The sequence below is a fragment of the Prionailurus bengalensis genome, chromosome D1, assembly GCF_016509475.1.
Source record: "Prionailurus bengalensis isolate Pbe53 chromosome D1, Fcat_Pben_1.1_paternal_pri, whole genome shotgun sequence".
In the NCBI taxonomy this organism is placed as follows: domain Eukaryota; kingdom Metazoa; phylum Chordata; class Mammalia; order Carnivora; family Felidae; genus Prionailurus; species Prionailurus bengalensis.
This window is the reverse complement of record NC_057346.1, coordinates 114,517,398-114,531,317: the sequence shown is the minus strand read 5'-3', so window position 1 is coordinate 114,531,317 and position 13,920 is coordinate 114,517,398. Positions and strand designations below refer to the sequence as shown.

General features: G+C 66.9%; 1 protein-coding gene across 1 annotated transcript; it reads left to right on the top strand.

Annotated features, from left to right (window-relative positions):
• Positions 1-427: 427 nt before the first annotated feature.
• On the top strand, positions 428-7,614 carry MRPL23 (mitochondrial ribosomal protein L23). Its single transcript, XM_043582021.1, has 5 exons — positions 428-512; positions 2,470-2,592; positions 3,441-3,523; positions 4,089-4,162; positions 7,415-7,614. The coding sequence occupies exons 1-5, from the start codon at positions 496-498 to the stop codon at positions 7,580-7,582; spliced, it is 465 nt and encodes a 154-aa protein (XP_043437956.1). The 5' UTR covers positions 428-495; the 3' UTR covers positions 7,583-7,614.
• Positions 7,615-13,920: the final 6,306 nt, after the last annotated feature.

Here is a 13,920-nt window from a genome sequence, read left to right as displayed (position 1 = left end):
GGTGTGCAGGACTAGGAGTTCAGGCCGAGTAGGGTCCAGGCGAATGGGTCAGGAGCAGTGGGGTAGGGACGTGGGTCCGGGCTGGTGAGACAGGAAGCTGGGGCAGAGCGAGTCAGGTGCCGTGAGTGGTGCGGATGCGGTGGGGTAGGGGTACAGGTGACGGGCGGTGGGCCACACAGTGGGCAGGACAGTGGGCGTGGTGAGACAGTGGGCGGAGCGATGGGGCAGGTGAATGGGGATGGGCGACGGGTGTACGGGGCTGGGTGTTGGGGGCAGGTGTGAAGGGCGGGGCGGTGGGCGGGACCGCCGGGGGCGGGGCAGTGGGTGTGGCTGTGGGCGGGGTGTGCTCGGGGGGCGGGGCGGCGGGCAGGTGGGTGGGGCGGGGCGGGGCGAGGGGCGGGGCGCCGCGCGCCCTCCCGGAAGCCAGGGGGCGCTGTGGCGGGTCCACGCGGGCGGTGCGTGCTCCTCCTTCCGCCCGCGGCCCGGAAGCCGGCGATGGCGCGGAATGTGCTGTGAGCGGCCGGGGGCCGGGGGCCCGAGGCGCGGGCCTTGGCGGGGTGGGGGGCGGGGTGCAGGACAGGGGGCTGCGGACGCGGCGCGGACCACGGGCGCCCGCCCGGGAGGGTCACCGCCGCCCGCGCCGCCGGGGCGAGGACACTGTGCGGGTGTCCGCCGGGACCCCCGCGGCCCGCCCCCCACGCTAGAGGCTGACGCCCCGTGTCCCCTGCGAGCGGCGCCGGCCCCGGGATGAACGGGTGGCGCACGCACTCGCGCGTGGCCGCCCCGGGTGGACCTGCGGGCCTGTGGCGGGGCCGGGGCGCCCCGGCAGGTGCAGCGGGGCCGAGGGGCCGGCGCGGACGTGGGGAGCAGCCAGGGCCGCGGGTCGGGAGGAGAGCCGGCGGGACCTGCGGGGAGGGTGGGGTCACGGGTGAGTCACCCTCGGGGCCACGGGGAGGTAGGGCAGGTGGCAGCGAGCCAGAGCGCTGTGCTGGGAGCAGAAGTTGGGAGTTCCGCTGGAGACGTGCTTGTGGGATCCGCGCTTGTGGGATCCGCGGGAGGGCCGGGCAGGGGGCGGGGCGGGCGCGCAGGGGTGCCGTCCCCTCCCACCAGGCCGGGAGAGCCCCGTTCTGGAGCCCCGAGGGAGGGTGTTCAGCAGTGCTGGTTGTTCCGGGGCCGGAAGGTTCCAGCGTCAGGCAGGCCCTTGGGACTCATCCTGACGCTCAGCGTCGGGGAGGACAGGGGGGTTCTGAGGCCGTGCCCCCCCGGGGGAGACTCGCTCCCTGCCCGGCTCAGGCCTCTAACCTCCGACCCTCACACTGGGCCTCCCCCCACCCCCCAAACCCAGGGACCCGGAGAGGTGGAGGGTCTGTTGACAGTTACCCAGAGGGCCTGACTTTGCCCCCGCCTGCAGTGCCGCCGTTGGTCACCAGGGGGAATAAGTGAGCCCCTTGGGTAGCCAGCCGTTGGCCCAAACTCCGGTGGAGGGTAAAACAAGGCAGGCCTCTTGTTCCCTGAGGCCTTGCAGCCTCCAGAACCTGCCCTTACCCCCCTCTCACCACGGAGGTTCTGCCCGGCAGCTGCCACGCTGACTTGGTCACCGGCAGCTCTCAGGTAGATGGCGCTCAGCTCTGGGGCTCACCAGGGCCTCCGAACCCCTGGCTGTCTTCATTCTGCCCGCTCTAGCATTGGCCTCGACCGGCCTCCCTTCACACTGCAGGTGGTGCCCCAAGATCGGGGGCCGTGTGCAGCGCCGCAGCTTGGTCACCGGGGGTCCCCGTGAGGCCCTTGATGGCACCCCGTGTCCCTGTGTGCCCACCCTCCCCCAGGCCTGGCCTCCGGCCTCCCTGCAGACTGGACCTCAGACACCCTCCTCACCCGGCTGCGCTGCCGTGCGCAGGCCCAGAGCACATGTGGGGTTGGCAGTGTCAGTGGGCCGGGGCTGTGGGTGGTGGCATCGCCTGTCCGGCTGTGCCCACCTGCTTTGGGAGTCCTCAGGGTGGGGACTGTGATGCTCTCCCACCCATACGGTGTGCGGGTGCCCACGCCCCTGCTGCGGGGAAAGCCAGGGTTCGTAGGGAGCACCGCCAGGCTGGGCTGCGCGCTGGTGGGACCGTCACCTTGAACAGGCGTGTCTCCAAGCCCGGCCACCAGCGTGTGGGGGGGGGGGGCCGCGGTGGGCGTGCTCTCTGCTGGCCGGTTCCTTGAGTCTCCCATGGGCCCTTTCCAGGGGCCGGCCCTGAGGGTCTGCAGCCCACGCTACTCTGAGTGGATGGGCACCAGGGGTCTCGGGGCCCACACTGGGCAGAGCCATGCCATCAGCACAGGGGGCCGTGGGGTGCCGGCCTATGGAGAGCTGCCCCCCTTTGCTTCCCACTCCTGCGGCTATGGGTGAACAGATGGGGGTGTGCCGGGGCAGCCCTGGGGTCGCGCATTCTGAGTGTTTGATGCAGACGAATGTCTCCCTCTCAGGTACCCTCTGTACCAGCTGGGCAACCCCCAGCTCCGTGTCTTCCGAACAAACTTCTTCATTCGGCTGGTGCGGCCCGGCACGGCCCAGCCCGAGGACACTGTGCAGTTCCGGATCCCCATGGAGTAAGCCCCCGAGTTCGGGCTGGGGAGTACCCCCGAGGGGCTGGCCGACCTGCTGGTGTCACAGAGCCCGGCTCATAGGTGTGGCTTCCCCTTGCTCTCTCCGAGCTGCTCTGCAAATGTGGCCCAGGTCCTGGTGTTTGCAGAGCCTTCCTGCTGTTTGCAGAGCCTGGGGCGAGGCCGGGCTGCCCCCCCACAGGGAAGCCTAGTTGAGGGCCTGACACTTCTTTTCCTGCATTGAGCTCAGTGCTTTTCCCAGCAGGCGGGCCCATCCTCTTGGAGCTCCTTACCATGGCTTCCCAAAACCTAGTTCTCAAGGTGGTTCCTTCACAGAGGCCCTGGCCACTGGAGGGACGCAGCGTCCTGTCACCCGAGCTGCAGGGCACTCTCTGGAGTCTCAGGACGTGACTGTCCCCGCGCATGGGCCTGGGCTTGGCCTGAGCGTCAGCTCTTAGAGGCCAGGTGTGGCCAAGGATGAGGTTTATGATGCCGCGTCAGGTGCAAAGGTTGGGGGCCTAAGCTACCGACGCCTTGGCTGCCGTTTCCAGGAAAGGACCTTGCAGTGGGGAGGCAGCTGTGCAAGGGACTGGCCATGGTGGGCCGGGCTCCTGGCCGCCCGGGGGTGCCCCCAGATCGGCCCTTCCCTCCGGAGAGCTCTGCTTGGGGGTCTGGCCCCTAGTGAGCGCAAATGGTGGCTGCAGCTGCCCAGTCCCCCCGTGTCCCCCCACCAATGTGTGGAGGGCAGGACAGCACCAGCGGGGCTGGTGGCCACATCGACCGTGGCTCACGCCCCACCGGCCAGCTGCCGTTTATCTCGGCCCGGCTGAGTCTCCCTTTTCTCCTCTGCCCAGGATGACCAGGGTGGACGTCAGGAATTACCTCGAGCGCATCTACAACGTGCCCGTGGCCGCCGTGCGGACGAGGGTGCAGCACGGTGCGTGCCGGGCCCCTGCCGCCCTGCCGGGGGGTGGGCTCCCCTCATCTGCTTCCTGGCACGTGAGGGAACTGAGGCACTCAGGGTGAAGCAGCCTCCCAGGCCCTCGCTGCCCACAGGGCAGAGCTGGGACGGAACCCGGGCGGGCCGGCCCCGCTCCTGCTCCCGCCCTGCCCAGGCCGCGCAGCCCGCTTCCCCTCTGCCTCGGGAGCCGGTCAGCAAAGTGCTTTCCTCTTTGTTCCCTTAACCTCCGTCCCCCCACCCGGCAGCCTCCTGCGTGAGGGGAGGCAGCCCACGGGGGTCGCAGTGCTGACGCGCGGGAAATAGGGGTTTCTCGAGTTGCTCAGACATGTTTGCGTTTTCACCAGCAGAGCCTGGCGGTGCTCACCGCCCCGAGCGTACTTGGTAAATGTGCACCGGTCACCTTTCGGGCGTGACCTGCTGTAACCTGTGGGAGACCGACCAATTCTTCCACGTTTGCCTCTTTCTAGAAAGTGGGTTCCTGGGTTAGTTGCACTGGAAATCTCGTGCTTGGAGTAAAGTGTTCCCCCCTCCCCCCCGACAGGTTCCAACAGGAAGAGGGATTACAGAAACGTCAGGATGAAGAAACCAGACTACAAGGTGGCCTATGTGCAGCTGGTGAGTGGGCTTCGGGCAGAGTCCCAAGTCATGGGCGTGACTTATCACGACCGTGACCTTGGTGCGGGGGACATGTTTGTGCAGCAGCCCCCGCCTGGGGCCCTGCGAGGCAGGATTTCCAGGCCCGCGGCGCGCGGGGCCGAGCCTGCGATTAGTTCTAACCCCCGGCGAATCCCCAGGCTGAGCTGGCGTTCCGAGCACATTCAGCTGATGGGAGGGGACCGCGCAGGGCATTTAGGAACTTCTCAGGGGCCAGCTGTGTCGCGCCCTTGGACTTTGAACGTGCTGTGGCCACAGGCGGGTCCACTCAGGTCCAGGGGGTTCGGGCTCAGGCAGAAACCAGGGCTCTCCGAGCACCGAAGGGGCTCCTGCCGCGGATGGACGGCCTGGCCTGGCCTCTGACAGGCCTCAGGCTGGGAGGCAGTTACTGCCCTGGGCGGGGGGTGGGGGGCAGCCGCCTCCGAGCCTGGGTGGGTTCGCCGCGCCCCGGGGCCCTGGCTGAGCCCCCTCCCCTCTGGACTGGGTTGTGGGGCACCGGTACTTTCTGCCCCGTCCTGTGGATCGTGTGCTGCCTGGCCGGGGGCTCGGGAAGAGGGTCCAGGACCCCGTCACAGCTTTGGCCGGCCAGAGACCAGAGCCGTGGCGAGTGAAAGCCGGCTTCCCAGCCCCCTGCTCAGGCCTTTCCGTCCAGCGTGAGGTGACCCCGCTGGAGCCTCCTCGGACGAGCTCTCCAGGACCCCCAGCAGGGCCTCCCCTTGGTCTCTGTGAGGACCTGCCAGCGAGGGCCCTCCTTGCAGGGTCGGTTGGCTGCCCCCCACCCCCCGCTGTTGGAAACACGCGGCGGGGAGCCGGGGGCAGGGGCTTCCTCCTTGTCCGGAGCTCACGGCGGGAGGCGGCCGGCCGTGGCCGCTAGATGGCAGTAGCGCTATTGCAAACCCCCTGGGCCCGCGGCCCCGTTTTAGGCGCTAGGAGGCCGTTGCTTGCAGGACGGGGTGAGCACGGCAGCTTTTCTGACTGCAGTTGCTGTTTCAAGCAGGGGCCCCCGTAATTATTTGGCCTAATGTTTGCCGTGCACAAAACCAGCCTATCCAGGTGGAGAGAGCGGCCGTTGGCCTTATAAAGGCGCCTGTGTCCCGTGTGTGAAATCGGGCCATCTGTCTCTGTCACGGCGTGCGGGCCGACACCCGTGTGCCGGCATTCGCCACCAGGGTTCCAGCAGGCCAGCTACGGTTACAAGCGGCTCCTGAGTCACCCGAGCCCCCGCATTCTTCCCCGGGCCCCACCTCGCTCAGCGGAGCCTGCTTAGATCTGGTGCGCGCAGCTGCCGCTGGACGTGCCTTTCTTCCTCTGTGAAATCGGGCAGCACAACTGGGGACAGAGTCCCTGCTGGGCATGGTTCCTGCCGGCCCAGAGTGGCATTTGTGACGGACCCCCGCCCCCCAGCCTGGAAACCGGCAGGAAGCTCGGGCCCTTCCCCTCCGAAAGGGTCCCTTCTCTGCCCCCACCCCCGTGCCGAGCCCGACCGCTCCCCCGTGTGTCCCCGTGGGCCCCGCGCTGGGGCTTTCAAAAACAGAGCGAATTGCAAAGCGCACGAGGGTCAATCACGAACACAAATTAAGTTTCCGAGTCTATTTTGAGTTGACTGCTGCGGAAAAGCCCGTCCGGCGGGGTGGGGGCCCCACGTTTCCCCCGACGCCCTGATAAACATCTCTGTGGCCCTGTGGCCCACGCAGCCAGGGGAACGTCACCCTGCACGCGGAAGCCTGCCGTTCCCACCGCAGTCGCTGGCCGGCGGGAGCCCGTGGGGGACGGCCGATGGCCCGAGGGGCGCTTGGGACCGACAGTCTCCTGTCCCGGTCCTTTCTGCCGCCGAGCAGCTCACACTCTCCCCTTCGCAGGCAGCGAGGGCTTACTTTTGGAAGTACAAGGCGAATTTCCCTCCAGAGGGGCGCCCCGGGGGGCCCAGTCGGCACCCACAAGTGGCTGTTGTCTCGGATAAGAGAGGGAGAATTTCTCGCGGCAGCTCCCTCCGTTTTTTCCCGAGCTGTTGCAAATTGCCATCTCTGTATTTATATTTTAAAATGTCATTTTGGGTTTTCCCCCACCTCAGAAAGCTAGCAAAATCACCTCGATATATTACACATAAACCCCCGTTCTGGGCAGTCAGCCCTGCATGTAAACTATTGCCCTTTGGTATTTTAAAAAAGAAAAAAGAGCAGTTTTGAGCTGTGTAAGCTAATCCTGCAGCAGGCTGGCTACCGCGTGCACACAGCCCTGCTTTCTTACTGGGGCCTGCGCCCCACGCCGTGTGATCAGAATTCATAAACCTCCTCTTCTCGGGGTGGGGGTGGGCTGTTTCAGATCATACTTGGCCGCCTGCCCAAAGCCAAATTTCTTTACAAAACAAGGGTCTCCAACAACCAGCGCGCTTTACCGATTTTACTTATTAAAATTTTCCAGATACGGAGGCCGCCCTGCATCCTTCTTCGCCCGTCTGGAAGCAGACGGCGCTGCCCTGGCGCGTCCCCTCCCGCGCCCCCGATCTGGGGAGCTGCTCCGGGGTATTTAGCAAATTGAAACAGCACCTCACGGTTGCCTGGGTCCCCGGGGAGCGGGCAGAGCGCCCGCCTCCGCACCAGCGGGCCCGGCCAGTGCCCCCGCACACATGCTCGGGGGTCTGGGTTGGGGCTTGGCCGACACTGGCACAGTCTGAACTTTTAGTGAAAGACGTAAAACCAGTTAATTTGCAAAGCCGGTCTTGATTTATAGACTGCTGCATATGTACATTTCTTTGTACGTTACACGCGTCTCATTTGCCAAGCTCCGAGCCGGGAGGAGGGGTAGTCTTTAATGTGGGTAAAGGCCTTTAGGTATTTTGGATGGAAAAAGTTTCAGTGTGGCACCAGACGCTGTTTGTGCCGGGTTTTCCTGCCCCGCGCTCCTGCCCCCCAGTCCGGCCGGGCTGCCCCCGCGCCCGGTGAATGGGCGCTTTGCTGGGCTGCTTTTAATGAGGCTCCAGCCAATGCAGACACCAGGCCTCGGAGAGATAATGTCGATGAAAAGGGGCATTGTCCGGGGTAATGGCTTCCCGCTGTTAGATAAAAGCCAGCAGCAGGCCGAGATGTTTATTTTCCAGGCGAGGACCTTCGCCCCGAGACGCTGGCCGCGTGTCCGAGCCGCGGGCTCCGCGCCGGAGGGCCCCGGTGTCCCTGTCCTCGGCGCGGTGCTGGAGGCCTTGCCTTTTCTCCGTAGGCGCACGGACAGACCTTCACGTTCCCCGATCTGTTTCCCGAGAACAAGCAGAGCCCTGACGGCAGCCCTAGCGACGAAGACATCCAGGACAGGCTCCTGGATGAGCAGCGGCGGAGGCAGAGCCGGGACCCGCGGCGTGGTGGTGTCCCCGGCTGGTTCGGCCTGTGACGGCCCCAATAAAGTCCTGCGTGTGGAGTAAAGACCCCCGACTCTGTTCTCCTCTGTACCCGGTGTCCCCGTGCAGGGCTGCACCCCACGGGCACACACGGGCCGCCTGGCTGCACGGATGGAGCAGGGCCTGGGTGATGGCGTGACCCGTTCTGGTCCCCCGAGTTAAGGGGGGGGACCCCATTGCAGCCGGGGGGTGGGGGCGGGGAGCCCTCCTGCTGAGGGTCCCGGGCGAACCCAGCTGGGGCCATCGGCATGAGCGTGTCTGCGTGGGTTTCGTGCAGACAGGTTGGGCCTGGGGATTTGGGAGCAAGCCAGAAATCATTGGGGGGGTCACATCACCCCCTGGGTCCCCGTCCTCGAGTGCTGCCCTCCTGCGCTCCCCTCTTCTGGGGGCCTCGCGAGGGCAGGTAGAAGTGAGGACTGGCTCAGCAACCCACCCCCCTGCCCAGAGGGACACCCAGACGGGGGACGGCTGCACCACGTGGGCCTCACAGCTCCCTCCACTTGGAGGGTGAAGGTCCGGGCAAACGCCGCCCTTCAGCATTGATTTAAAGTGATGGGGAAGGTCCGGAAGGCGACCGGAGAGCAGAGTCGATGGTATTCTCCTTAGAGAAATAATTCATGGGGCCCCATGGCCCTGAGGACCCCAACTCAAGGCTGGGAGAGGAATCCCATCCTTCATCCAAGCAGGTCCAGCGCCGGCCGCCCTGCATAACCCGGCACGGCCCCCCGTCACCGCCCCGCTCTTCGGCCTCGCCGAGACCCCAGGGTCCCCTACCCCCCCTGCAGCCTGAGCGTCTTTCCGCGGGGAGGCGGAAGGGGCTGGCGAGCAGAGCAGCAGCGTCCCCGGTCTCCCCGGCACCCCTGGGGCCGGCAGAGTCTGCTCCCTGCCGAGGGAGGAGGGAGGAGGGAAGGCTGGATGGGGGGGGCAGCAGTGGGGGCTGCCTTCAGATCCTCAGGAATCCAGGAAGCGGGCCTGCAGCTTGGGAGGGGCTGCTCCACCCCCACCCCCAGGCGGGCTTGAGGAGCTGGCTGGACACCCCTTCCGCTCTGTGGCTCCCGGCTGGGGGCTGGGGAGGGACAGCCCTTGCACGGTCGCCTCTGCCCCCAAGATAACCGCCCCACGGTCGTCTTCGCCGCGACACAGCGTCCTTCGTCCCTGCACAGCTGGGAGACACGGTCCAGGTTTCCGCGTGGGGACCAGAGGAGGGTCTCCCACACGGGGAACGACCCCAGTGGGCCCCCCAGCCTTGGCTGGACACCTCACGTGGGGCTGGGAAGCCGACCCAAAGGGCCTGGGTGCCCCTTCCCGTGTGGACGGTCCTTCTGGGAGCACCCAGGGCGCCAGCTCCCGGGGGAAGTAAATGGACAGAGGGAGAGAGTGACAGCCCCCAGTAACCACCCCCCCCCCCGCACCCAAGTCTCCCGTCTCCTGAGATGTCCATTTGTCGCCATGTGGGAGGTCTGTTTACTTTGTGAGAAGCAATGAGAGATCCCGGTGACGCCAGGTTACGGCAGGCCCAGGCCGCCGGGGAAGGGCTGAGGGGGCCGGGAAGGGCCCTTGGGACCGAGCGGGGGCTCTGCTTAATTCCCACAGCCCGCAGCAGGCGGGCCCCAGGCCCACAGGGACACATCCCAGGACCCCCCCCCTCCACCCCAGAAGTTCCAGGTGAGGCCCAGCCACCCAGGGCTGCTGGGAAGGAGCAGAAACCCATCTGGCCACGGTCTCTCCGGCAGCGGCTGGTTTTCCTCTTCGAGGGCCGGCCGAGCCCTCCCTGGGGGCTGCATCACGAAGGCAGGGCTTGAGTAACTGACTGCAGATGACAGCACGGACCCCCTCCTCACCCACCTGCCCGGCCAGACCCCGGTGCCGAGAAGGCACCCACACAGCCCTCCTGCAGCCTGGGGCCCCAGGTCACGTGGGCTCCCTGCTTCCCGGCCTGTGTGTGCGCCCCCTCCCCGGGAGCCCCCAGCCCCTCGCAGGGGACCCAGGCCCAGGGACACAGCACTGCCTCTCGTCCCCCACCCCCCCAGGCCTCCTGGAAGGTTCCTCTGGAGTGACTGTGATCTTAGCATCCCCCTCCCACCTCCCGGCTTTCGTGCGACCCTAAATTCTGCTAGTCTGTGCGTGCGGACGCGGGTACATGAGTGTAACTGGGGAACCGCCAAACCCAGAGAGTCCCCCGAGCCAGACGTGCCGGCCCTGCGTCCGGCCGTTGGAGTTCAGAGCTGGGTTAGGTCTGGGTGGGTCCCGGCGGGTGAGGTGCGGATGCTGAGCCGCGTGCCCCGGGGTCGCCGTCCCCACTTTCCCGGGGCCTCCCTCCCGGCGCTCGGGGCAGGACGAGCTGGGCACCACGTTCTGTCTCTTCAAACAGCTTTATTGAGACATAGTCCACATACCCTACAACCCGCCCGTCACAAGCACGTCGTGAGGTGTCCCAGTGCAGAGCTGTGCATCTATCTCTGGTCGCCAGGTTTAAATCATGCCTGTGCCGTCGCCCCCGCCAACCCCAAGTCCACCCTCCGTGTCCGTGGGTTTGCCTGTTGTGGGCATGTCACGGGAAGGAGGCCCGGGCACCGCCCTCCGGGCCCATCCGTGCTGTGACGCGGGTCGGGGGCTCCCGCGGAGGTCTGGGTGCCATTCTGCCGTGCGTGCACCGCGGAGTCTGCCCCGGGCCGCTCACGCCTCTGGGCCCATGGTTGTGTGCACATGTTTGTGTTGCTCCGGGCAGGACTGGGGACTTCTCCCGGGGTGTTTCACGGGAGGCGGGGGCGAGGGTGTCTCTCTGCCCCCGAAGGTCTGTGGCGGCTGCAGACTCCAGTGTCCGCACTGCTGAGGCCCGGACGGCCGGGGCCGGGGGCTCCCGGGGCTCCAGCAGGCCGGCAGCGGGAGGGGGTTGCAGCCCCGGGGACCCCAGGCCTTGCCTTACTCCTCCCCTCAAGGCCACTGCCGGGGCCTCCCTCCCCTCACACCCCTCCCAGGCCTCACCCTCACGAATCCGTGTCTGTCCAGGTGTGGCTGCCGCAGAGTGTGGGCTGCCCCTTCCACATCCGGGGGCCCCGGGCCGAGCCCCGCTCGTCGTGCGTGCGTGTGCCTGTCCCACCTTTGCAACTGACTCTGTGTCCCTTCGGGGCAGAGAGCGAACCCTCCCCTGCACACCTCCCCACCGCCCCTGAGCCGAGCCTGGGCCCCCTCCATGGCAGCCCCGTCGCCACTGCCGGTGGGGACACCAGGACTGCTCCCCGCGTGGCCCTGGGAGACCCGTTCGGCATCTGCGCTTACTCCTTCCCGGCTGAGGTCACCCCAGCACCAACGCCCCAGATCACTTCATTATTTCTTGGTAAATAGGGCTTTTCCTAGTCGAAATCATCAGCATTGTTTTGTTGCCCCCACATCTGGCTTTGATTGGCCCCGGCCTCCTCGGAAGGATGCTGGAGCCCTGACGTTACCATGAGGGAGGAGAGGCCGGCCTGCTTCCCTTCCCGCTCAAGGCCAGTCGGGGGAGGGGTGGGCGGGAGACCCCAGGCCTCTCCCTGCCTGGGCCTGGCTGTGCCCTCTCCGAGTGGGGTCCGCCTCCCTCCCACCATGGCTAGATGCTCACCCTCCCTGCACTGGGTCCCTGGCACAGGCCTTGGTGTCTCTCACACCCCAGGGACCAAGTGAGCATCCTTCCCTCCTTGAGGGACACAAGACAGGCAAGATCCCCAAGGCCCCCGGGGGCCCTTCTGCGGGAAACTCAGATGAAACTCAGAGGAGGGCCAGCCAGGAGGGGCTCCTGTCTGCCCGCCCCCGGCCAGGACAGGGGCCTACAGGTCAGAGGTGGGGCCAAGCCACCCTCACTCCTCAGGGCAACTTGAGGCTGGGAGATGGTTGCCCACGGGTTCCAGCAGGACACCCCCCCCCCCCATCCAAGCAGATCTTCCCTCCACAGAGTGCCACACTCAGCCCCTGCGAGCGTCCCCGAGGTGATGTTCCCTACGATGCTGGGGCAGCCCCCAAGCCGGTGACCTGGGCCTGGGTGATGCTCTGGCTGGCGACAGGCCTGGGGCAGCGGGGAGGGGAACCCCGGAAATCCTCCAGAGGGAGCTGGGGAGACCGCCGAGAGGGGCTGAGCCTCAGTGCCCCTGGGTGGGTGTTCCCGGGGCCCCCCGGCCCCCTCCCCTGGCCGCTGCAGGCCTCCACTCCCTGCCGTGGGGGAGGTGCCTCCCAGAAGCCTTTGCGGCGGGCCCGGGGCAGGGGTGACGCGCCCCCTTAAACAGAACAAGGTGCCGGCCTTTCATACCTTCCCTTTACGAAGTGTCGGGGGTTCCGGCGGCCCGAACAGCTGGATGTCCCTCCCAGGCTCTCCCTGGGACTTCACCGGCGGCCAGGGCCCTAAATAATTCTTATAAAAACCATGTCAGCCCCAAACTGTGTGATATCTGATTTGTAGCACTAATAAAACCCCACGTCTGCTGCCAGAGGGGGGGCCGTGTGAGCCCGGCGCTGCAGAGACCTTGTTTTCAGCCAGTGCGTGTGCACGTGTGTGCACGTGTGTGTGTGTGTGTGTGTGTGTGCACGTGCATGCACGCCTGTGTGAGTGAGTGAGGGGAGCCCTGGGGGAGGGCCCCAAGCTCCTGGGGCTCCTGCCTCGCTCCCGGGCTCCACTGAGCCCCAGGGCGTGCCGGATGGAGGTGCCTGCCTTATTCACCGCAGCTATGGCTGGTGTGGCCAGACATCCTGGCCAGACAGAGGCCGGCCCCTTCCCGCTGGACAGCCTTGGGGAGTGGGCCTGGGCGCTGGGTGGCCAGGAGCTGCTGGCCAGTTCAGAGAAGGCAAGGGTGCCCAGAGGAGCACGCAGCCCCCAGCCGTGCTCAGAGAGCATCCCGCTCCCCGGGCCGAGCCGGCAAGGTCAGGTGCAGCCCCCGGCCCTCAAAGTTGGGGCCACATCCTGGGCTTCTCTCTACCTGAGTGACGAGGACCGGGCTTCCTCTCTCCCACCAGGCCTGGGAGGTCCCAGGTGACCCTGCGCCCAGAGTACCACCAAGAACGACCTCTTGTCCCCTGACTGGAATGAGAGCTCGGAAGGAAGCACCCAGCTCAGGACCACAGTGCGGGAGTCTGGGTGATGAGGCCCCCACAGGGCACGACGGGGGACCGCTGTGGGGGGTGGTCGTTAAAGGCCAGATCGAAGGCCCCCAGAACACATGCCGGCTGGCTAGGGAAGCCAGCCAGGGCAGGGGAAGGGGGTGTGCTGGGGTCTGCCGTAAAGGCCCCGTGGGGCCCGGGGGGGGGTGGCCCAGGTGGCAGGGCAGCTGGGAACGTTCCTGCCCTTGTGGCCTTCCAAGAGCACCCTGCTTCCGAGGCCACAGCACCGACTGACGGCAGGCGATGGAGACCTTGGGTGCGAGGGGCCCATCGTGTTCAGGGGGTCACGTGGGGCGGCCCCGGGGGCGGGGGGGTTCCTGTCCTTGCCACCTAGCTCCCGACGGCAGGCAGACAGACAACAGCCGCTCCCAGGCACATGGACAGCGTGCCGGGGCCCAGAGCGGGCTTGGGGGCTTGCAGGAGGGAGGCCTGCTGCAGGGCTGCTGGGGCCGGGCTCCTGGTCTCCACCTCGAGCCTGTGAGGCCTTTGGCTGTGGCCTCCTCTCTCTTTGTCTGAAACACGGACCACCAAGGGGCCAGAGGGCTCTGCTCCCCGGGCCCCCGGCCCCTGGCGTCAGGCCCTCCTCTCCACCCGGGTGTGCCCTGGCCTGGAGTGCCAGCCGGGGGCTCCGTCCCCATGGCTGTCGGTCTCCACGCCCCGCCCACCGGGGTGGCTTGCCACATCCCGTGTCCCTGCTGGGCATGGCGTGCGGTCGGGGGTGAGCTCCCTCGCGCGGCCACGGTGTGGCAGAGCTCACAAGGCTGGGGCTCACCAATGGTCATATTGTGGGCAGGCTCGTGGGGTGTCTAACCCCGCGTGAGATTGTCCAGGCTCAGGAGGCGGTGCAAGAAGCGGGCGCCACATACCCTACAGCGAACCCGCAGTCACTGCCCCGTGAGGCCCCAAATCACGCCATGTCCTTGCAAATGCCATTGGTCCTGCTGGCCGAGGACAGAAACCTCCCTTCGTGCTGGCCCCTGACCCTGGGGGAGCACAGGAGGCCCTGAGGTCGACCCGCCCCGAGCTGCTTGTGACTCCGGAGCCAGCCGGTTCACGAAGAATTCCAATGATTCCGTGCTCGCAGGGCGTCAGGGTCTGGCTCGGGCCTTGAGCAATCTCACCCTTAAGGACGGTCCCCGTGCCCCTGCCCCCAGTGCTGCCGGGCCCTGGCATCCGCGGCGCCCCCTCCCTGCTCCGCTCCCCTGCT

Excerpts from the sequence above, each read along its gene's own strand:
- MRPL23 (XM_043582021.1), top strand. Across the intron at positions 2,593-3,440 it reads CAGTTCCGGATCCCCATGGA|GATGACCAGGGTGGACGTCA; the intron begins GTAAGCCCCCGA and ends TCCTCTGCCCAG. Across the intron at positions 3,524-4,088 it reads GCGGACGAGGGTGCAGCACG|GTTCCAACAGGAAGAGGGAT; the intron begins GTGCGTGCCGGG and ends CCCCCCCGACAG.